Source organism: Poecile atricapillus, chromosome 2 (assembly GCF_030490865.1).
Source record: "Poecile atricapillus isolate bPoeAtr1 chromosome 2, bPoeAtr1.hap1, whole genome shotgun sequence".
NCBI lineage: Eukaryota > Metazoa > Chordata > Aves > Passeriformes > Paridae > Poecile > Poecile atricapillus.
The window spans coordinates 447,661-469,338 of record NC_081250.1 but is presented as its reverse complement, the minus strand read 5'-3'; the positions used below and the strand labels follow the sequence as shown (position 1 = coordinate 469,338).

The 21,678-nt window shown below is 57.3% G+C and overlaps 1 protein-coding gene across 4 annotated transcripts in view; it reads left to right on the top strand.

The window, feature by feature from the left end:
- The window catches only part of AGAP3 (ArfGAP with GTPase domain, ankyrin repeat and PH domain 3), a 111,635-nt gene that overhangs the window by 45,648 nt on the left and 44,309 nt on the right, over nt 1–21,678 (top strand). For 3 of the 4 annotated variants that reach the window (XM_058830584.1, XM_058830582.1, XM_058830583.1), the window contains exons 3-9: nt 525–612; nt 800–885; nt 1,049–1,190; nt 2,492–2,626; nt 5,531–5,658; nt 13,360–13,515; nt 17,343–17,435. In XM_058830584.1, the coding sequence (XP_058686567.1) occupies nt 525–612; nt 800–885; nt 1,049–1,190; nt 2,492–2,626; nt 5,531–5,658; nt 13,360–13,515; nt 17,343–17,435 (828 nt within the window). Of the gene's footprint in view, nt 1–524; nt 613–799; nt 886–1,048; nt 1,191–2,491; nt 2,627–5,530; nt 5,659–13,359; nt 13,516–15,935; nt 16,073–17,342; nt 17,436–21,678 lie in introns of those variants that run through there. The other variant, XM_058830586.1, reaches the window with a different exon arrangement.

Sequence of the window (21,678 nt, the reverse complement as noted above, 5' to 3'; positions counted from 1 at the left end):
TGGCTCCTCTGGGAGATGCACGTAGAGCTGCCCTGGTGCTGCTGCCTTGGGCATGAGCACATGCTGGGCTCCCAACCTGCAGCTGGTCTCTGCTCCCCTTCTACTGGTAGCTGCTGTCCAGAGCTGCAGCAGCCTAAAACTGGGCGTGTGTGGGCTGGGAGAAGAGGTTTTCTCCTTCTGAATTGACGTGGGACAGCAAGAGTTCTCCGAGGGGCAGAAAGGCTGTGGGAAGAGCTGATGTGGCTCTGACATTGCTGGGCCTGTTCAGGGGAGGACAAGAGTACTCACTGCTCTCTGTCCAGGTGGCTGTGCCCCAGCCTCAGCTGCTCTGTGCCTGACTGAGCCCAGTTAGTCCCCTGGCCTCCCACCAAAAGCTGGGCTGGGTCACATCATCCCCATCCTCTCAGGGACACCTCTGCCTCTCATCAGTGTGTGCCCCAGCACTGGTGGTGTCACCTCATGGGGGTGGCCTCGTGTACAGGGACTTGTGCTGGGCACACAGGTGACACGTGCATCCGTTCCAGGGCATCGTGGGGAACCTGTCCAGTGGCAAGTCTGCCCTGGTGCACCGCTACCTGACTGGTACCTACGTGCAGGAGGAGTCTCCAGAGGGTAAGGTCTGGTTCTTGGGGTGCCTGGGGGTGGGCTGGGTCCTCACTCCTCTCCCTGGTGCTGAAGGTGATGCTGGTCCCTGCACCTCCTCCAGCACTGCTGTGGGGCTCTGCTGCTCCCCCAGCCCTCGTTTGGGGTGTCCCCTGCTTGCACCCCCCGTACTGACCGGCAGCTTTGCCCCCCCAAGGTGGCCGGTTTAAGAAGGAGATCGTGGTGGATGGTCAGAGCTACTTGCTGCTGATTCGAGATGAAGGGGGCCCCCCTGAGCTCCAGGTAGGAGATCTGTCCTCCCTGTGGCCCCTTCCCAGCTGTGCTGTTGGGGGGACTGGGGGAGGCGTGTGCTGGCTGATCCCGGTGCGTGGCTGCCCTTGCCGGCTGCTCCGGGCTCGGGTCTCCAGCTGCTGGTCCATGCTGTAATCCTGCTGCATCTCTTCAGTTTGCTGCCTGGGTGGATGCAGTGGTGTTTGTCTTCAGCCTGGAGGATGAGATCAGCTTCCAGACCGTCTACAACTACTACCTGCGGCTCTGCAGCTACCGGAACACAGCGGAGGTGCCGATGGTGCTGGTGGGCACTCAGGGTGAGAGCGGCGCCGGAGCTTCCCCCACACCCCCAGCCTCAGGCAGGAGCACAGGCCAGCCCCGTGGGCACCATGGGTGATCCTGGTCCCTGAGCCTTCCACGGGGCTGAATGATGATGCTGAGACCCCAGCCCAGGGTGCTGAGGAGGGAGCTCCTGCCACACCATCTCAGCTTCCCCACAGAGAGCTGCCTCATTCCATGGAGCTGCTTTCCTCTTGGAAATGGCATGATTCTCTGGTGCTGCCTGCCCTAACTCTGCCAGCACAGGCAGGAGGGAACCCGGGGAGAAGAGTTTTCTGTGTGACAGTAGAGAGCAGGAGCAGGACATGGATGTAGGGAAAAACTCTCCTGGCAGGACAGTTCCTGAGCACTGTGTGACCTGTTCCTGGCCAGGAAGAAGCTCTGAGGCCAGGAAGACAGGCAGGAGCAGTGGGAGGGAGTCACAGGGGGTCTGCTCCAGACCCCCATATTAAAAGCAGAACAAAATTGTTAAACTTTGGATATTTAGAGATCGTGGCATGAATTTTAGGACTGAGTGATCGTGGCTCAGGAGTGGGGTGGCAGCGTGCACTGTGGACACACAGGAGTGGGCAGGTAACAGGGTCAGTGCCCATTGTTCCAGACACAGAACCAGGTGAGGTCCTAGACTTGATACAGGCACAAAACCATCTGGAGAGCTCGAGGAGGGCTTCCTCACAGTGCAGGTCCCAATTCTTCTGCCCCACCCAAGAAGGTTTGTTCACATCCCCCACTTATCCCTGGCTTGTCTTCAAGGAGTTGGATTCCTCTTCGGAAGGAGGTTTTTCCAGAACAGGCAAGCACTTGGTGACTATCTGGGATACAAATTGAGCCTGTATTTTACAGCTGTCCAGGAATTCCTTGACTGTGGAGACACCTCAGCAGAATTGACTTCCTCATTAAACCAGGAGGATTTCTCCCTTGGATTCTTTAACATGTAGGGCTTGGCCATGAGCCCTAAAATAGTGGAGACTGACAAATGTGTTTTATTTGGCAGCTGGGGCTGCCTGGCCTTGGTCCCCACACCTCCCAGAGGTGTTCTGCCTCTGTCTGCTGAAATGTCAGTAGCTGGGTGGTTTAGGAAATTGAGTCTGGTTCATTTAAGGAGATTCATCCATTTTTCTACAAACGTGGGACTTACGATCACAGGCATTTATGGGGCAATGCTATGGAGGTGGTTCCTCTCTGTGAAGAGAGGGAGGGAGGCCAGAAGTGTCATGGGACCAGTGGATAGGTGGGACAGGGTCCTTGTCTTTCAACCTCCTGTCCCTTTGGTTTGCAGATGCCATCAGTGCCACCAACCCCCGCGTCATCGACGACTCCCGGGCACGGAAGCTCTCCAATGATTTGAAGCGCTGCACTTACTACGAGACCTGTGCTACCTACGGCCTGAATGTGGAGAGGGTCTTCCAGGACGGTACCTGCAGCCATGTTGGGGTGCCTGGGCAGGACAGGGCAGCAGTGTGGTCTCACAGAGGAGTTTGTGCTGCCCTTGCAGTAGGAAAGCAGCACCTAAACTGGATGGGGCAGCTGTTCCTCATGGGAACAAGTGTGAGAGAGCATTCCTGCTTAGGCTTGGAGAGGGGTCTGCAACACAGTGATGCTGAGGGGCACAGGAAACCTGCACCACCACCTCCAAACTCCTGGGAGTTTGCCATCTGCTTAAATAAACTGTGGCCTTACCCTAAAGGGGATTGTGTGTTCCCTCTAGGGGAACAGGGACAGGACAGGAATGGCCTGAATGCTGATGGGATGAGGTGTTTCTGGAGTGGGTGATTCTGCCTAGTGAGCACTGGTGGGTCATGATGCAGCTGGTTTGGCATCTGTTGCATCCTGGTGCAGCTGATTTGGGGTCTTGTGGAGTCCTGGCAGTCACAGACTCTGTGATGACCCTGCCTCACCTGGCAATCCAGTTTCTGTCAGACCTTGTCTTTGTATGACTTCTTCCACACAAGCTGCCAGCCCAGATCCCAGCAGACCTACCCTGGGCAGGCTGGGGAGGATGTCTGCTTCCCACAGCAGGAGCAGGAAGAGCTGCCCTCAGAGGTTGTCTGCTTGCCTGTGCTGTGTGGAGTGTGTGCTGCAGCTCTGTTTCTAGAGAGCCCTTCCCTGCCCCTGTCCTGGGTGGTGTCCACAAGCAGTGGCTGCTGGTGTTTTTGGGGAGCAGGGCAATGTGCTGGCACAGGAGCTTGAGGCAGTCCCTGGGTGTTCACAGACGGCTCTTCCCACACATGCACGTGGTGCTGCAGAGTGGGGGGGATGCTCCAAGACACAAAAACCGGGATTTCCATCTTCACCAACTGCACAGGGATTCTCCAAGAGCTGCGTGGCCCTGGCTGTTGAGCCACCACAGTTCAGGCAGGAGCAGCAGAGACCCTGTTCCTCAGAGTGGGTCTTGGTGTCTGGTCTGTAGCCTGGAGCTGTGTGTGGTTGAGCTGTGCTGTGTCTGGACTGAGCACGCTGCAGTGTGTACCTGATGCTGCTGGGACATTTGTGGCTGAGGCTGTGTCTGGGCAGCCAGGCTGCTGAAGGTCACCATGAGAAAGACACGTGGCAGGAGAACAGGGGTCACTTCCCCCTTGCTGGTTTCTCGTATGACGGCAGAATTCCCCCTGCAGGTGCTGCTCACTTTGTGGGAATTGTGCTCCTCCATCCTTCCCAAGTCCACAGATGTCACAGTGACTTCTGAGAGGATGGGATCTTGGTATTGCCAGGAGGTGGCCCTGGCACAAGCAGGGACAGTGCCTGAGGCTGGGCTGTGTCCTGCAGTTTCTGCTTCAGGACTCCCTGAGCTAAGCCTGCCCTGAGGGGTGGTTTGCGTGGTCCCCTCATGGCAGAGCCCTGCTAAGGTGGGAGCTGGTATGGAATGTGCCTTCTGTCCTCTTGGCTCCAAAGAGGTCTGATTAAAGAACTTTATTCTCAGGATTGCCCAGTTCCTGTTTGCAGAAATCTGGGGTTCAGATTCAGTAGATGCCAGGACAGTTTGCAAGGAGCCATCAGTGTGGGGGGTTTCAATTCTTGGGCTTCATTTTAGGGGTGTTTCTGTACCAAGAAAAGGTCAGGGAGCGCCTAGCCATGGTCACCTTGGTGATGTTCCTGAGGAGAACTGACTGACCCAGCAGCTGTGCTGCCCTGGACTGTGGGTGGCTTCTTGAGCTTCACCTCTGCTGCAGATCCCAAGTGCATGGTCCTGCCTTTCCTCTGCCCTGAGCACTGGAGAGGGCAGGAGAGGACAGCCAGCAGCTCCATAGCCCAGGAGCTGTGGCTGAGGCCCTGGTGGCATTGCTGCTCTCCATTGTCCCCCTCAAACACGGGGAACATCCAGCAGGAACTTCCAGGGAAGCTCTGGATCCCCTGCCCAGGGGACATCTCCCATCCCAGTGCTGGCTGGGCACACTGTGAGCTCTGGCCCCCCAGGGGCCAGGAAATACCCAGGAAAAGCCCTCAGGCACTGCTGTTGTGGGCAGGGAGCCTGGCAGAGGCTCTGCCCATCAGCTGTTCCATACCACTACCACTAATGAGGAATTAACCGTGGGGCCAATGAGGAATTAACCATGGGGCCAATGAGGAATTAACCGTGGGGCCAATGAGGCCACACTGGAGGGACAGCATCTCCCCAGTCCTGAAATGAGGCACCTTGAGGTGACCTTTACCTTTCTGCATGCTGGGCCCAGTCTCTTCTACCTCCTGAACAGTCAGACTTTTCTGGGATAATTTCTGCCATCCCTTACACCAGTCTTTGTTCTGGTTTCTCTGGTTGCCACTCACAGCTCTGCTGTACAGCCAGTGAGGTGTGCCCTGCCCCCAGAGCCTGAGCAGCCTCACTGCCCAGTGCTGCTGTGAGTACCAGCACCTGAGTATCACTGTGCTTCAGAGCAAACCCAGCAGTCCAAGTCTGGACAGAGGAAGAGCATGCAAAGGTCCCTAGTGACCCACCAGGGATTCTACAGAGAACTCCTCAGGGTGTCACCTTACAGACCCACAAGGCCCAGACTGATGGAGGTGGCATTTGCCAAGGCAGCTCTGTCCAGTACCTGGCTCCTGGAGTTGCCACGAGGGGTGACTGAGAAGTGATGGACTGCCCAGGGATTGTCCTGCAGCAGGCCTGTAGCTCTTAGCAGAGCAGGGCTCGTAGTGTCTCTGTGATGTCCATGGTGGGGAGTTGCTGTTCTTTGTGATGCCCAAGAGGGCAGGTGGCCTCTGGGGACACAGCCTGAGCAGTGCAGGGAAGGGCCTGGGTCTCACTGAAGCCCTCCAGAAATCAGTGGGTGGAGGAAGCTGCTTTCTGAACTCTGACCCTGTCCCTTTCTCCCTTTTCCAGTGGCTCAGAAGGTGGTGGCTCTCCGGAAGAAGCACCAGCTATCCATCGGCCCCTGCAAGTCCCTGCCCAACTCACCCAGCCACTCATCTGTTTCCGCAGCCTCCATTCCTTCTGTCCACATCAACCAGGTGGGGAATGGGAATGGGGAAAGCCAAGGGCTTCCTGTGCTCTCCCCACCCTCAGCTCAGTACCCCAGAGTTCAGCCTCAGACGTGCACAGCTGCTCTGGGCTGGCTCTTTGGAGGAGCAGGGTGGTGTCACCCTGGCACTTGTGGCACAGCCCAGGGGAGCTGTGGCTGCCCCGTCTCTGGAAGTGTCCGAGGCCAGGTTGGAGCAGGGGGGCTCGGAGCAGCTGGGTCTAGGGGAGGATGTCCCTGCCCATGGCAGGAGGTGGAGTGAGATATACTTGAAGGTCCCTTCCAATCCAAAGCACTCCATGATTTTATGATTGTGTGACAGTTTGCTTTGCCTTGAGGTCAAGTTTCATGTCTAAGCCTTTGGGTCTGGCCCAGGGTCCCCAGACCGTGTCAGACACGCAGCAGAGCCACGAGCAGTGTGTGGGGAGCTCTTGGGCAGCACAGTGGGTGTGTGAGAGGGTGATGCTCTGGCTGCCCCAGCTGGGCTGCTCAGGTCCTGCTTCCCCTGGACTCGGGAAGCTGATGGTCTGTGTGCACATGCTTCTGAGGGCTTCTGAGGGGCTTTTGAGAGGATGAACCTGTGGAAAGGTGGGTTCAGTGGTGATCTGGAGGAGCAGAACAGGGAAGGAGGTTCCCTCCCCTCTGCCAGAGGGAGGGCTCTGTACTGTTGGTAAGGGGTGCCAAGGTTTTGGTGTTTGGCAGATAGTGATGCTGTAGGTGTTTGTTCTGTGGTCCTGGAGCAGAGCTGAGGGCAGGACAAGCTCCATGGTGAGGGGCTGGGGAAGGAGAGCCTTTGGGCAACCACCTCACTGCATTCAAGCTTTGCTACATTCTCAGTGCCCACAGAAATACTGGCCAGGTGACTGGTGAGGAGGAAAGGAGAGATCCTGAGCTCCACTGCTCCCCAGGCAACAGATTCCAGCTCTGGAGCAATGTGTGTACGGAATCACAGGGTCTGTGACAGGGGCTGCAGGAAGGCTGCCTGTGACTGAGGGACAGCACATGTAGCTGACGAGTTTTTGTTAAGGGGATTGCCTTTGAAACTCTTTGTGTGTCTGAACCTCCTGGGCCCCACCATGGGAGCCTGTCCCTGCACAGACCTGAACCATATCTGCAGCCACCAGCTACCTGGTTGTAGGGGCTCCTAAAGCTGGATTAAAAGCAGGTGAGTGCAGGTTTTTGCAGAGACCTGTGCCAGCTGCCTGGTGCTCCAGGTCACCGGGACACCAGCAAGTTCAGGTAAAGTCTGTGTGGCTGCTGGGGAAGGCTGCGAAGCCAGGTTCTGTCACAGTGTGCTTGTGTCCAGAAAGCTGGGGACAAGTTCAGTGGGAGACATCCGAGGTGGAGAGCAAAGTCCCAGGGAAATACAGATTTGAGTGTCTCTGGTAATTTGAGGGTTTTATTAGCAAACTCTGTACAGTATGAGCCTGGTTGGGAAGGAGCGGCCATGTATCCTGGAAAGGAAGCAAGAGGCTGATGGCCAAAGTCAGCATTTCTGAGGGGAGCTGGACACTTGTTTAGTGTTTTATTTCATGTCCAAAGTGTGAGGAGAGTTCCAATAAATATGTGTCATTGGCACTGGCCGTGCCAGGCAGGCAGTGTGTTTACCGTGAAGCTGAAAAGTGTTCCCTGTGCTTTCAGACCCTCTGGGCTCCCCAGTCTGAATCCAGTCACTCATGTGACTGCATGGAGCCTGAAGGAGTAGCAGAAATGTGTGGGAGGGAAGAGACCCCAAAGTAGGGGGAAAGTAAGCACTTGACTGAGTTAGCTGAGGAATGAGTGCAGAGATAGGCCAAACCTGACCTAAAATGCACAGGTGTAACGTGGAAGGGCTCCTTAAGGAAATGTGGCACTGAACAAAAAAAGTGGATTTAGGACTGACTGTGGGGAAGCAAATTTTGGAAGAGTTTTCTAACTGCATGTCATGGGCTTTGTGAGGTGATTGCTCAGAGCCATCCCTGCTTTCCTCTCCTTCCCACAGAGCAGCTCTCAGCACGGCTTGCAGACGACGTCTGTGTAGAGGTGAATTCTGGCCGCCTGCTCGGGGACAGAGCTTTGCTCTCTGTACCTTGCTGTGCTCCTGGCTTGGCTGGAGGGACGTAGGGAGCTGTGGTGGGAAGCAGAGCTGTGAAGGGAAGTAACACAGCGTGCAGCTCACAGGGATTGTGGCTTGTGCCCCTCCCAGACCTGCTCTGTGCCTGTCCAAGCCGTGCCCTCCTGCCCTCAGCAGACCTGGGCCCCACAAGGGTGATCAAAGTCAATTTGTGTTCCTGGGGTCTTGTGTGGTCCCACCACAAACCCTCTTGGTGCCAATGGCCCGTGCAGTGACCTTTGCCCTTCTCTCCCCCGTTACTAAAGACACTTCTGAACATAGTGAAGCAATGGTGAGTGACACCAAGATGCCATGAAGTGTTTACCTGTTCTTGCATGGGCTCAGCAGTGAGATTCTGGGGCTGCTCCCCACCGCCCTCAGGGAAAATCCATGTGGCTTTGGGAAACAAATTCACCCATAAGTGATGGTTCTGACAGGGCACTGGGCAGAGCAGCCCACACAGCCAGGTGTGTGCTCAGGCTGCCCAGGTGGGTACTGGGGAGCAGTGCCCTGGTGTCCCCTGCTCCTGGCCCAGCAATACATGCTGGGGCAGCTCTGGGAGGGGGTGGACAGGCTCGCTCTGCCAGGAAGGACCAACGGGAGAGTGACGAGGTGTTTGTGGAGCAGAGCTGAGCTCTGTCATACCTCAGGGCCTGGGGCTCTCACCAGGGTTTCTCGTTTGCTTTTGCAAGTCAGAGAGCCATAACTGACACAGAGAAAACAGGAAAAAGAGTTTAGGAGCACAGGACTTAACATGGAGATGAGGTGGAGAGAAGCCAGAGAAAAAACACAATTAGGAGATTTTGTTTGGCTTGTGCCGCAGGTATCAGTGTGCACAGGTGAGACATGCACGTGGGACAGAATGATTCCCTTCCAGTACTGCCTGGGAGGGCAGGAGGAGTCTGGAACAGTGGGACTAGCATTTGGGGGACAGGATGAGGCCCTGGAACAACAGGATTGGCATTTAGGGGCAGGAGGAGCCCCTGGAACTGGGATTGGCAGTCCTGCTGTGGGCCTGGTCTGGCCCAAACTGCGGGGAGCTGCCAGCTGTGAAGGCACTTTCCTTGGAATGGAAACAAGGGGGCCCCCTCAAAGGGCTTCTTATGGTAGGCAGAAGCTGGGACCCAGCCCTGTCCTGTCGCTTGTTTTGGGCACAACTCTTCTGGAAATAGCTTTACACTACTGGCTGAGCCAAACTAACCTTCTTGGAAATGGCCACTGCTTGTGTGGTCTGTCAGTTGGACCAGTCCTGCATGGTTACTGGGAGAGGAGGGACTCCAGAGGACCCTGGTGATTTTGTTACCCATATGTCTGGAGGATTCTCTTCTCCTGGGACAGTGGTGCTGTGGATGTGTCCTGTTCTCCTTGCACAGTGGATGATTGTCTTGGGAACCAGCCAAATGCCCTAGTTTCATTTCTGCCTTTGGGAGTTTGGGGCTTTTTCTCTTATTCTGCAGCAGTGCCTGGAGCCTGGAGGACATTGCTCCATCCATGGGGAGGGAGAGGGAGCTGTAGGAGCAGGTCAGCCCTGGTCAGTGTTTTCCACCAGCTCTCAGGAGTCACTAGATGTGCTCAGCGGGTCCCTGACCCTGCGTACTGTGTTCAGCATCAATCTGGTACAGCAGGAGCCAGGGCCAGCCCTGGAGTCCTCCCTTGGGGACACAGATCTGTCCCTTTGGCCTTCCCAGTGGCTTGAGGTGTGTGGGTCTGCACCTGCTGGAGCAGGCACCTTGTATTCCCCAGAGCCCAGCAGCCCCAGGGAAAGCTCTTGCCTGCTGCCTTGGGCTGTCCTCTCTGTATCTTGCCCACACCTGCTGCTGAGAGAGCAGCTTGGATGGGTTTGGGAATCCCACTCCTCACTTGGCCCTGCCTCCCACCCTGCTCCCTCCTGGCAGCTCCTGGCCCTTGCCTGCAGGGAGGGGATGGGAGTTTCTCAGGCCAGTGGGTTCTTGCAACACCTGCAGAGTTGTTCTACCTGATTTCCTCTCTTTTGCTGCCCCGTTCTCAGTCTTTCTTCGGGGCCTCTGGGATGCCTTTGGGAGTTCCCCAGGCTGTGGGTGAGTCACTGTTGTGTTTGCTGTGGGATGGCAGTTTGTCTTTCTGCCAAGAAACTGGTTCTCAGCAGCTGGAGGAGGTTACACAGGTACCTCCTGCAGGTACCTGACAGGCTGGTGGAGGGAACTGGGTGCTCCCCTGGGCCTTGGGAGCTGCTGCCATCCCTGCTGTGCTCTGGGCTGCCGGGTATCACAGCTCTTCTCCCATAGCCTCGGTCTGCCTTCCTGCACAGGCTCTTTGGGGCCACTTGGAGGGCCTTCATCCAGCCTTCAGTGAGAGATCAGATGCAGGAGGTGGAAAATCAAAGTTTGCAAGTGAAATGAAGCCCCAAGGGCAGCTCACCTGAGCTGGTAACAGCGCTCACTGGCCTGCTGCGGCACGTTCCGTCAGAGCTCAGGAGCTGCAGCAGCAGGTGTTGGCATTTCCTCCTGGAAGCCCGTGTCCTCTTGCCTGCTCGGCTCATGGTGCCCACTTTCCATCGTCCATGTGCTCCTCTGGCTTCTCCCTTCTTCCTGCAGGCACCAGGTTGGTGTTTGCTCTTTGTGCTCTTCCACTCAGAGCCCTGCCCAAACTACTTTTTCTGTCTCAGACCTTGTTAGGCCAGGAATTACTGCCCTGAGCTCCAGCTGTGTTCTGCCCTTCCCAGGCACCCCGTGGCACTGTTGATGGATGCTCTTCCACTGGTTACACGCTGATGGGAAGGATTTGTCCCACAGGTGTTCTGCTGTGTTCTCAGGTTCCATTGGTGACCACAGGCGGTTGTTCAGGTCCACCAGCAAAGTACCTGCCAGTAGCAGACACATGGTACTGGCCCAGACCTGTCATCTTCTCAGGGTTCTCCTACATCCCTGAGATTTGTCCTGTGTCCCTGGGTGCCACAGAAGTTCTGGAGCTCCCTGCTCCAGTGGAGCAGTTGTGGCTCAGGATTGCCTGAGCCACTCTCTGTCTTTGAAGGATTTTCTCCTCCGCCCCCAAACTCGTCATAGCTTGCCTTCATAGCCTGGTGTGAGCCATCCTCCAACCCCAGAGCCCTTCCTGAGGCTTGGTCTGTGGGACACGGGAGGCTCGAAGGCCAGTGTCCTTTGTCACTCAAGGGCAGTAGTAACCTTGGTTCCAGCACAAGGCAGATTTACAGGCTAAGGAAAGTTATTCTGGCCAGACAGAAATGACACACAGGACTGTAGGGAGTAAGTGAAATATAAACCAGGATGTAGCAGAATTTCTTCCTTGATGCTTTCGTGTCCATCACCTGCATCTACAGGGTTTGTTACAGCTGCTCTGGCAGGAGCTCAGACTCTGCAGCCTCCTCAGAACTGGCTCCTCCCCACAGTCACAGCATTGTGAACATGCTGCCAAGGTCACCAAGACATGCCAAGCATGGCCAGGAACTGGTCTTGGAGGGGCAGCCATGCCCAGCTCACTGTTCCATGTGGCAGGTTGTCTGTGTTGCTGCATCCTCCTCCTCTTCCTAACACTTGGAAAATTTCAGTTTCTTTGACCTAGTTCACATATGGTGAATCAGTTGAACACAGACTGTGCATGTGTGCACTCAGTGGCCCTGGCTCTCTGCAGCTCTTCCTTCATCACAGCACCTGCAAACTCCTGTGTGGGTGCTGGCTCCGGGATTGACAGGAGCTGTCTGTGTTGAAGGGTCAGAAGTCACTGGCAGGTGACCTGTTGCTTTGCCCCTTTGTGTCCCCGGTGGTCCCCCTTCCCTGGGACAGCAGAGCCTTCTTGTCCAGCACAGGGTTCCTCACCCTGCAGAGGAGCTCCCAGGTGACAGTCCCTTCTCTGGACAGAGTTCCTAGCCTCTTGTACTTTTGGAAAAGCACAACCAGACCAGGTTCCCTCTTGTTCTGTGTTTCAGGACTCCAGAAATGTTTCTGATTCCAGACAGGCTGAGATTGTCAGAGCCACCCACCTGCTTACAGCATGGAATTCTTTTCCTTGCTCTGCCTTCGTGAGGAGGAAGCTGAAATGCTGCTTGGGTGGCTTTTTCCTCTCTCAGGTTCTCATTGTGTGTTCTCCCACATCTCTTGTCCAAGATGAGGGGATCTGTGGCTCGGTGAAGGTTGCACCTCTTTCTGAGACTGGGCTGTTGATCATGGTCACTGCTCTGCCTGTGCAGCCCCTTTCATACTTCTCTGAACTGCTTGTGTCAGAATAAGGCTCTGATCCCACTGGGGATGGGGGTCTCTCATGGAGCCCCTTCAGTAGATCATCACCCTGTGTGGGCTCCATTCCCGCTCAGAGTGTAGGTGGGATGGAGGAAGTCACCGGGCCATTGAAGCCACCACTCTGCGAGCGTGGAGCTGGGAGGAGGAGGAGGCTGTCCCTTCTGGGGTGCTGGAACTCACCTGCCCTTCTAGGGGCAGCTCCTCCATGTGTTTCTGAAATACTGTTCAGAGCTGCCAGGGAGCTCAGGCTGCCGTGTGCCGTGTCATAGTGACAGGTCCTGGGCTACAGACCTGAGCTGTTTCCATGCTGTTTCTGGCATGTCCCTAAACTGCTGTCCAGTGGCTGCCCACACTGCTGGCATGAGCAGGGTGGGAGTGAGCAGCCTTGTCTGGAAGAGCTGTGTTGGTGACATGGCTGCATGGCTGCACAGTTGGATCTTCCTGTTGCCATGAAGTCCAGTGAGGTTTTAGGGAAGCCCCTTGTGTTCCCAGGCACAGGCCACTACAGCCATGGCTGTGGTGGTCTGCAGGCATGGGAGGTGTGTGCCAGCCTCAGGGTCTGCTCAGACAGACCTCCAAGCCAGCAGCAGAGATGGGCTTGGGGTGTGGCACTCTGTGCTTCAGGACACGGGCAGGGTGAAGGCTGGAGTCCTGGGGACACGCGTCCCCATTGGCATCACGGCTGTCCTCGTGAGACAGAGAATGGGTGAGTGGGACTTGGAGCTGGGCAGGCTTTGGGCTGCCTCGCAGCCTCGTATCTGATGGGCTCAGGGAGAGGAAGGATATGACTGCCCAAGGAGAGTGACTCTGGTTCTCTGTTCTGGGAGCAGGTGGAGGTGCCCTAGCTGTGCCCCTCTGCTGGACACAGCCACGTGGGACCCCGCTGCCTCAGGCCTTGTTCCACACCTATGTTTGGAAGGGCTTCAGCTGTGTTTCTTTGGACATTTGTTGCTGTTCTCTTTGATTTCAGAGCTTGAACATTTTACTGGTGAAAAAACTAGAGCAGAAAGAGAGGAAAGGCTTCACAAGCCCCTCTGTTGAGCAGGAGCAGTGCCTGGCATTGTATGTCTCTCTGGGTTGTCCAGAGAGGTTGTGAGCTCCCCATCTCTTCAAGTGTTCAAGGACAGGTTGATTTGGGCTTGTAGCAATCTGGTATAGTGGAAGTTGTCCTTGCCCGTGGCAGGAGGTTGGAACTAAATGATCTTTAAGGTCCCTTCCAACCGAAATGAATCCACGATTTTGTGGATGTGACCCAGTCCCAGTCCTGCGCGGCACTTTGTGCCCTGGCACGAGGCCACGCAGAGCAGGTGGTGTTCCTGCAGTCCTGCCCCCAGGTAGCCTGTCTCTGACCATCCATCTCCTCCTGCAGGCCACCAACGGTGGAGGAGCCTTCAGTGACTACTCCTCCTCTGTGCCCTCCACCCCAAGCATCAGCCAGCGGGAGCTGCGGATTGAGACCATCGCTGCCTCCAACACCCCCACCCCCATCCGCAAGCAGTCCAAGCGGCGCTCCAACATCTTCACGGTAAGCAGCACAGGGAGCCCAGGGGCTCTGGGGAGGGTTTTGAGCAGAGGAGGGGGCAAGGGAGCGGGGCACAGCAGCCTGAGCCCACAGGTTCTCCTGCATGGCAGCCCGTGCTGCGCCGCAGGAGGGCCGGGGATGCAGGAGGGCCGGGGATGCAGGAGGGCCGGGGATGCAGGAGCGTGCGTGCGCGTGGGAGGGACCCTGTGCGTGTGCAGGGCCCGTGGTGCTGCAGGCTGCCTCAGGCAGGGTGTGCGTGCATGGGGAGCGTCTGGGAGCAGGACATTCCTCACACACATGAGTGTGCAAGGGTGCACTCGTGTGGGTGTGTAGTGTGTGTGAGCTCCTGCTCTTTACAGGGAGCGCAGCTGTGCGTGCACAGCACCAGTGACTCTGCTCATCTTCTCCTTGGGGCTGCATACCCTGAGCGTGGCACGGAGCCCCTGGTCACTTGGCCTCCTGTTTGGTGCCGGTGATGCTGTGCCCAGTGGTGCTGTGCAGAGCTCAGCACCTGGCATGGGGCCCCACTCCCTCCCGTTCCTGAATCCTGCGTGACTTGAGCAGCACACGTGGGAGCTGCTGTGGGTGAGGAGGGAGGGAAGACAGAGAGGAAGCAGTAAGGCTGTGGGCCCCAGGTGGAGCAGGGTGCATTTGCAGCCCTCAGCTGTGCTGGTTGCCTTGCAGCCTGCCTCTCTGCACGCTCTCACACCATGCACACGCTGTCCACGCGGTGTGCACAGTCCTGCCCTCACACTCACCCTTGCTCTGAGCACAGCCATGAGTGTCCCCTCGCTGTGAGCGCACACGTGTCCCAGTCCCGTGTCTAGTGTAGGTGTAGCCTCTGTTCCCTGTGTACATGTGCAGACTCCGGCCTTGCTCCTCTCCCCATCTTAATGTGCTTTCCAGCCACCATTGCTCAGCACACTGTGTCTGCTGTTTGTGGAACCGGCCACCACAAAGCCTTTGTACCTGTTGTACCGTGTCACCCTTGTGACCAGCCGCTACTGCTCTGAGCCCAGACCACACAAATTCAGTGTCCTATGCCCCATTTCTCTCACTGCACCATTGGCATCCCAGATTCCCCACTCCTTTGTGCCGGGAATGTGCCCATCTCCCTTGGCTTCTGATACCCTGGAAGCTTCTGCACTGACCTCCCGAATACTCTGTACGTTCCCCCCGGTTGCATCCGGTGCAGCCCCAGCTCTCTGTGCACGCCCCAGGCCCACGCTCACCCCGTCCGTCCTGCCGGCACGCACTGCCCCTCGCAGCAGGTCGCCACTGCCAGCGCATGGTCGTTCCCTCGCTGCCTTCCCCTGCGTGTGCTCACAGCCTCTGGAATGCCCTGTAGCTGTCCCGTGGCCGTGCTCCCACTGCACGCAGCGCTGGCGGCCGCTCGCCCCCCGCCCCGCCGTTCTGTGCCTCGTGCTCGCGCGGTGCCACCACCCATCCTGCTGGCTGCGCGCCGACGCCTCTGGACTCGCCGCCGGCTCATGTTCACGCTCTCTGGAGCCCCATGCTCGCTCACTGGGGTGGGCACGCGCTTGGGGGGGAGGAGGGCGGCTTGCTGCGCGGCTGTCGCTTGTTCGCTGTGGGCTCCATCATGCGTGTAGGGCTCTCACGTGCTCGCTCATCCCGGGCTCACGCTTGCTCTCCGCCGCGGGCTCACCTGTGCTCGGCAGCGCGCGCTCACTCGCCGCGGGGCTGGGGCTCACCTCACCTGCTTGCTCGTGTGCTGGTGCACATCCATGGCTCACGTTGACGTCTTCACCCATCTGGTCGTGGCAGCAGCAGCAGCTCCTGACACCTCCCACAGTGGGACAGGACCAGGCAGGGCGGGAAGGGAAGCGAAGGAAAGGGCAGGCTGTTTTCTGCCATTAGCTTTACCCAGGCAGGCAGCACAGGTGTAGCCAGCAGCCTTCATCCTCGTGGGGTCCCCAGGTGGGCACAGGCCTTTCTGAGGTACAGTGCTCAGCCCGGCTCTGGGAGCCGCTGCAGCCCCAGTCCTGAGCTACGTTTGCTCCTTTGCTCCTCTTTTCCTCTCCTCCTTCTCCTTTCCTCCCCCTCCTCCCTGTTTCCCTCCTCTTCCTCCTCCTCCTCTCCTCTTCTACTCTTCTCCTTCTCTCTTCTGCTCTCCTCCTCCTCTCTCCTGCTCTAGCTCCTCTCCTGCTCCCCTCCCACTCCCCACTGGATCGCATTCCCCCCTGGGGGGTCTGCGTGCCCCAGAGCTCCAGATGGAGACAAACTCTGCGCCCACCCGCGCCTCGAGGCGCCCACCCACTCCTGACCCCCAGCCCCGACTGCTGCTGCCGCCGGCGCCCACTCCGTGGCCTGTCCGTGCTGTCCACTGGCACCCATCACTGACAGACTCGTGTCCGTGTTCTGAGTATAACTTGCCAAACTCTTTATTCTTTCGATATTTGCAGATATGTGCCACTGTTTCCAACTTTTCATCAACAAAAAGGCCTTTCCAACTCCTTCCAAATTAGAAGATCCAGGTGGTTACACACGGCACCTCTGTACAAATTCTCTCACTTTTCATTGCCTCTCCAGGGCCGGATAAGGGATGGGCACTGGGATTGATCTAAGATTAGAGGCTCGCCCGCCCTCCAGCCAGCATGGGTCCCCCCCTCGGAGACACGCAGGAGCCTTTTAAATCCCCCCAATGTAAAGTCTAGGAAGCGCTGAGACGGCCTGCGCCTGCACTTTAAGCTGGGACATTTCTGGGCCTGCTGGATGCTGTCTAGGCACTGCCCTTTCTCGGGGATGCCAGGCGGACGACCCTCCTGGGACGGGAAGACCTGCAGACGCACCGGGACCGGGCGACAGCCGCGCATGGAGCTGGATGGGCCAAAAGACGCTTTGCTGCTGCCTGCGGGAGCCGCTGCAGCGCCTGCCGCTAGCGCTCCGCTCCTTCTTCCCTCCTGCACCTCTGCAGCCTGCATGGACTCCTGCTCCTCCTCCTCTTCTCCTCGCAGCCAAGCAGCCATCTGTGTCTCTTTAGTTTTCTTCTCTTTCGATCTCTTTGTTTGGTTCTGGGCCCATAATCTGGTGAATCGGTGTCCCAGGCGCGCGGGGCTCGTATCCCTTTCTGATCCAAAGCACACGGGGCCCTCCTGGACTGAGGGGGTGTGTAGGACGCTCCAGAGAGACGCTGCCGCTGCCTCCTGCCATTGTTGTGATTCTGAATGTATTGGTTGTGCTCCATGCCATGTATGACTTGGTATTTCCCTCTGTCCTAAGCACTTTGAATGAGTTCTGCTCAACAGACTGTAAATTTCATATTGTATTTATCGGAGTTTGCTCTCCCCGCGGCCCTCGGGTGCTGGTGGGTCCCGCTCTCGCCGCTCTAGACGTGTGGTAGATATTTATTGTCCATGCTCTTTTGTAAGGGGCTGGTATCTTTGCCCGGTGACCTGTGCTACTTTGTATGGTGCAAGTGTGTTACCAGAATAAATCTGTTGGATTAGTAGAGGTGTGAGTTCCTTCACTGCCTGAGCCTCTCCTGCTTCCATCCATGCTCCACCTGCATCCCATGCCATTTCTGTCTGTCGCCATGGTCCTGTGTGCCCCACGGGAGGGGGGGCCCACATAGCCCCGCTCTGCCAGGAGGAGGACAGCTCTGCTTGCCGAGGGGGGAGAGGAGAGCTTGCTGGGGGGCTGGAGTGTCCCGAGTGTCCCCAGAGGGGCCGGGTGAGGGTCCGGCTGCGCTGTGCGCTGGGAGAGCTGGCCTGGGGGAGAGCAGACTGCTCTGGAGCCTGCTGGGGACAGGGGACCGTGCGTTTCGGTCTCCTGTGCCCGGCTCTAACGCACCTGTGTCTCTTCTCTTCCAGTCTCGGAAGGGCGCGGACCCGGAGCGCGACAAGAAGGTGCCGGAGTGTAAAGCGGACAGTATTGGCAGCGGGCGGGCCATTCCCATGAAGCAGGTTCGGAGCTCCCCCTTGGCCCCGCTGCGAGAGCAGGGGCTGGGGCCCGTGGGCTGGGGCACCCCCGCTGGGGGCCGGCTGGTGCCCCTGTGCTCCGAGGGGCTGCACGCCCGCAGGTCCAGCGGCGAGCGTGGGGCTGGGGGTGCTGGTGTGGACCCCGTGCCCTGGGCGGGTGGGGGGCTGTGCTGGGGGCTGCTGGGGGCTGTGGCAGGGTGGTGCTGGGGGCTGCGGCAGCGGCTGCAGAGCGGTTCCAGCAGATGGCATCCATGCCCCACGCCCGCTGCAGCCCCTGCCGCAGCCTCTCTCTGCTCCTTCCCTGCTCCTCTTCCTTTCCTCTCCTACTCCTGCTCCTGCTCCTAGCAGGACACGAAGGGGATTCCCCTCTTCATGGGCTACTGTAAAAAGCTGTGAACACACTGCCCACACTGTGAGCCGCTGGGAACCTAAGGGAGGCACTGCTTCCCCCAGCAGCAGTGCATTCTGCTCCTGCCTCTTGGCTTCCAGGGAAGCTCGAACTGTCTGGATCCAACCCGGAGTGTTGTCTGCCCCTGTGCCAGTCTCTGGCAAGCAGTGCCGGGTGATGTCCAAGCGAGCCAAGTGGTGTGGATTGGCTGGATGGTGTTTCCATCAGGATTTCCTTGCATTACAGCAAAGACTGATCTGGCAGTGCCTGGTTGTGCTCCTGCCTTGCACGTTGTGCCCCCGTTGTGGATCCATTTACCCTCTGCTGGGCCCTCTGTGCCCCATGTGCCCCCCAACACTGCCAGGGCCGAGTTGCACAGGGCCAGTTGTGTCTCGGCATTGCAGGAGTGCTGGGACGTGAGGCAGGAGAGTGGAGTCTACATCCCCACCAGGTTCTGGCTGTCTGGTACAATTCCATGCTGAGATTCCATAGGGAAGGACTCAGTGAGGCCAGGCTAGCTGAGGAGTGGAGTGGTGGGTCAGAAGAGAGAGACCCTGCTGACTGCTGGCGCTGCCAAAGCTCCTGCCCTTCCCAGCCCATGGACTAATCCTGGGGCAGGTTTGTGCAGGGCTGTTGGTGCCCCGGGCAGGGGACTGTGCTGGAAGGAGGGCGGTGTTGGGAAGGCAGGTTGGGAGGGTGTCATGGTTTTAAACCAGTAACTAAAAAATTACTTAATAAGAAAATTTTTTGCTCTTATTCTAACCCATATCTCACAGCAAGAAATAAGTAATTTCTTAGTTACTGGTTTAAAACCATGACCAGAGGGTCAGCTCTGGGGCAGAGGGAACAATGACAGGAGAAGCAACGGCAGGCTGGGGACTGTGGCATCTCACACATGGGGACTCTGCTCCTGAGGTGCCCAAGTTTGGCACAGCCCCTGCAGGAAGAGGCAGCCCAGCTACGTGCTGGGCCATGCCCTGCTCCCTGCAGCACAGGGCCTGTTGGTGTGCAGTGGATCATTGTTGGTGTGCAGTGGATCATTGTTGGTGTGCAGTGGGTTGTTGTTGCTGTCCAGTGGGCTGTTGTTTGTGGTGGGTTGTTGTTTGTGGTGAGTCTTTGCTGTGAGGTGGGTTGTTGTTTGTGGTGGGTCATTGGTTTGCAGTGGCAGTGCCCATATGCTCTGGTTTGGGGTCAGCCCAACCTGGTCAGCAGGAGAAGCAGTGGGTGGCTTATTCTGTGATGAGGTGGGGGAGGCTGAGTGGAGAGCAGCTGGAGCCCTCAGTGAGACCTGACTTGGTTCCCCAGGTCCTGTTGCTGCCTGCTGGAGGCCTGGTCCTGAGAGGGACCTGACAGCCTTTCATGCCTGGACCTTTGGGTTCCTTTTTGCAGGATCTCCCTCCACTCAGCAGAGCAGGGAAATTGCTTTACCTGCTCCTTTGTCTTCATTGCTGCTGACAAGACCTGGCCTTGCCTGCTCTGCCAGACACTGTGTTGGTTTAGTGGGATTAAGTCATTCCATGCTTTCCTGTGTGAAATGGGGAGAACTGGGACCAGCAGAGGCCCAGGCCTGCAAACACAAGCTGTACATGTTTTCTGGGCTTTGCAAGGAGGAGGAGATGCCGTGCTGCTGCCTGGTTCAGGGCTAAGCAGTGGGACCAGTTCATGGCAGCAGCAGCTCACAAGGAGAGCCTGGAGCAGAGTTCCCATGGGAGATCCAGGTCCATGCTGGGTTCAGCACTGGCACCTCTTCTAGCCAGAGTTGTGAGAGGCAATTTCACAGAAATCAGAGATCCTGGCAGTGTTTTCAGAGGAACATACATGGGGGGAAGTGGTGTTGAAAAGGTGGACACTAGCTTGTGCCAGCAGATACTGACACGTGGCTTGTGGGGAAGGGCTCGTCAGGGTGTCCACAGTGGGGTTAGCACTACAGCTTGGCACATTCCTGCCGTGGCCCTACGCCACAAGGAGTGATGGCTTGGTACCATCAATGGCTAGAGGACCAAAGACTCCCTGGAGGTGTAGCTGTGTATCACAAAGATTCGGGACAGGGAGTGGTTGCTCTGGTCTCTGCTATGGACCTGCCCCTTCTGGAGGATGGTGGAGGTGTCATTGCTTGCTGTCTCTGAGAGGCAGTGGGAGACTGGGGCCTTTGGTTAGTTTTCCTCGCAGATCACTCGCTGGTCCTGTGAGGACAGAACAAGCATTGGGAAGCACTGGCAGCTCTCCTCAGCATGCAAGGCCTGGGGTTTGCATGGAGCCAGGAAGCAGAAGGCTGGGCTGGGTGCTGCATAAAGAGGAACATTGGGAAGCTTTGGCTGAGAGAGGGATGTGTGTTGCTACTACAGGGTGCTTGGTTGTCACTTGTCACTGCCTTCTTCAGCGCAGCGTCTCTGTGTGACCTGATCTGTCTCCCTTATGCGTGTCTGGAAAAGATGGAACTCCCCAGGGGGACAGGTGAGACTGTGGGTGTTGGGGCTGCTCCACACCTGGGACAGCACCTTTGCACCCTCCAGGCAGCTGGTGCTTCTGCCAGGGCTGCCCTGTGCCAGGAACTCGGGGTCCATGTGCCACAGCGTCCCTTTGGTGACAGTCCTGCAAGGCTGGAAGAGTTCTCTCATAGCTGGACACTTGTCTGGAGAAGTGGGTTAATTAGGCCGGGAGATGAAGCTTCCTCAGCTGTTTGTTCCCAGGAATGAGCTGCTAATTGCACATCTACCAGATCTTCCTGGGAAGGCTGCATGGGGCGTGCTGGCAGCCCGGGGGTCCCCTGGCCCCTGGCCTGGCTCTGCTCGGGCCGTGCACTCCAGCAGGGCCCAAGGCGGGTGACTCCTCCTCCTTGGGAGCTGGGATCATGCTGGGAGCTTAGATTACATTTAAATTGCCATTTGCATTTTCCAATCAATACGCGACTTCACAATTAAGTTTGGTGTTAAAATTCTTAGCAAAAAGTGAGTGGAAGGGAGATTTGTGGAGTAAACGAGTCCTCTGGGGGCCATCGCTGCTCCCTGCTTCATTACGCTGCATATTGCTGCTGCTGCTGCTTTTACTGTGCACAGCACAGCCCAGCGCGGCGCGGAGCCGCACACCGGCACAGAATGCCGGGAGAGGAGAGACGAGTGGGGAGAGCAAGAGGCTTCAGACTCCCCTCCCTTTGTGTGTGACACGGGAAGAAACTTGTGGAAGAGTTATTTCCTGGAACTCTTCCCACAGGGTGCAGAGGGAGGTTGAGGAGCACTGGAGGGCACCAGCACAGGGGTGTCGGAGCCGCAGGGAGCCTGGCTGGTGGGGAGCGTGCACAGGAGCGTGGATGGATGGCCTCTGCCATGGGTCGTTCCCCCTTTGGACTCTTGTTCCTTCTGGCTTGCAGAAACGGGCTGTAGGGTCCTGCTTTATAGCTTTGAGTTTGGTTGTGCTTCAGTTTGCCGGGTTTGAGGCCGACCTAACTGCAGCCAAACTGTTCTGTGCAGGCAGCATGTGTTTGGGGCAGGATGGGAGTGCTGGTGTTTTGTAGCATCAAGCTGCATCAGGTTGAAGTCAGACCGAGGAGAGGAGCTGTTCTGCAGGATGCTGCAAAAGGGCAGGTCAGACTGGAACTCAGCTGGGTTTAAGGCCAGAAGGGGGATCATCATGCCCAGAAGGGATCATTACATGCCCTGGAGGAATCTTCATGCCCAGAAGAGATCACTGTGCCCAGAAGGAATTGTCACAATCAGAAGCCAGAGAATTCCACACAGTGACTTTGAGTTAGATTTGTAACTTCAGCCTGGTCTGGAGCAGATTTGTTTGAGAGATACCAAACAAATGTTCTGAATTAGAACTCACCATTTACCTGGGTGAGCT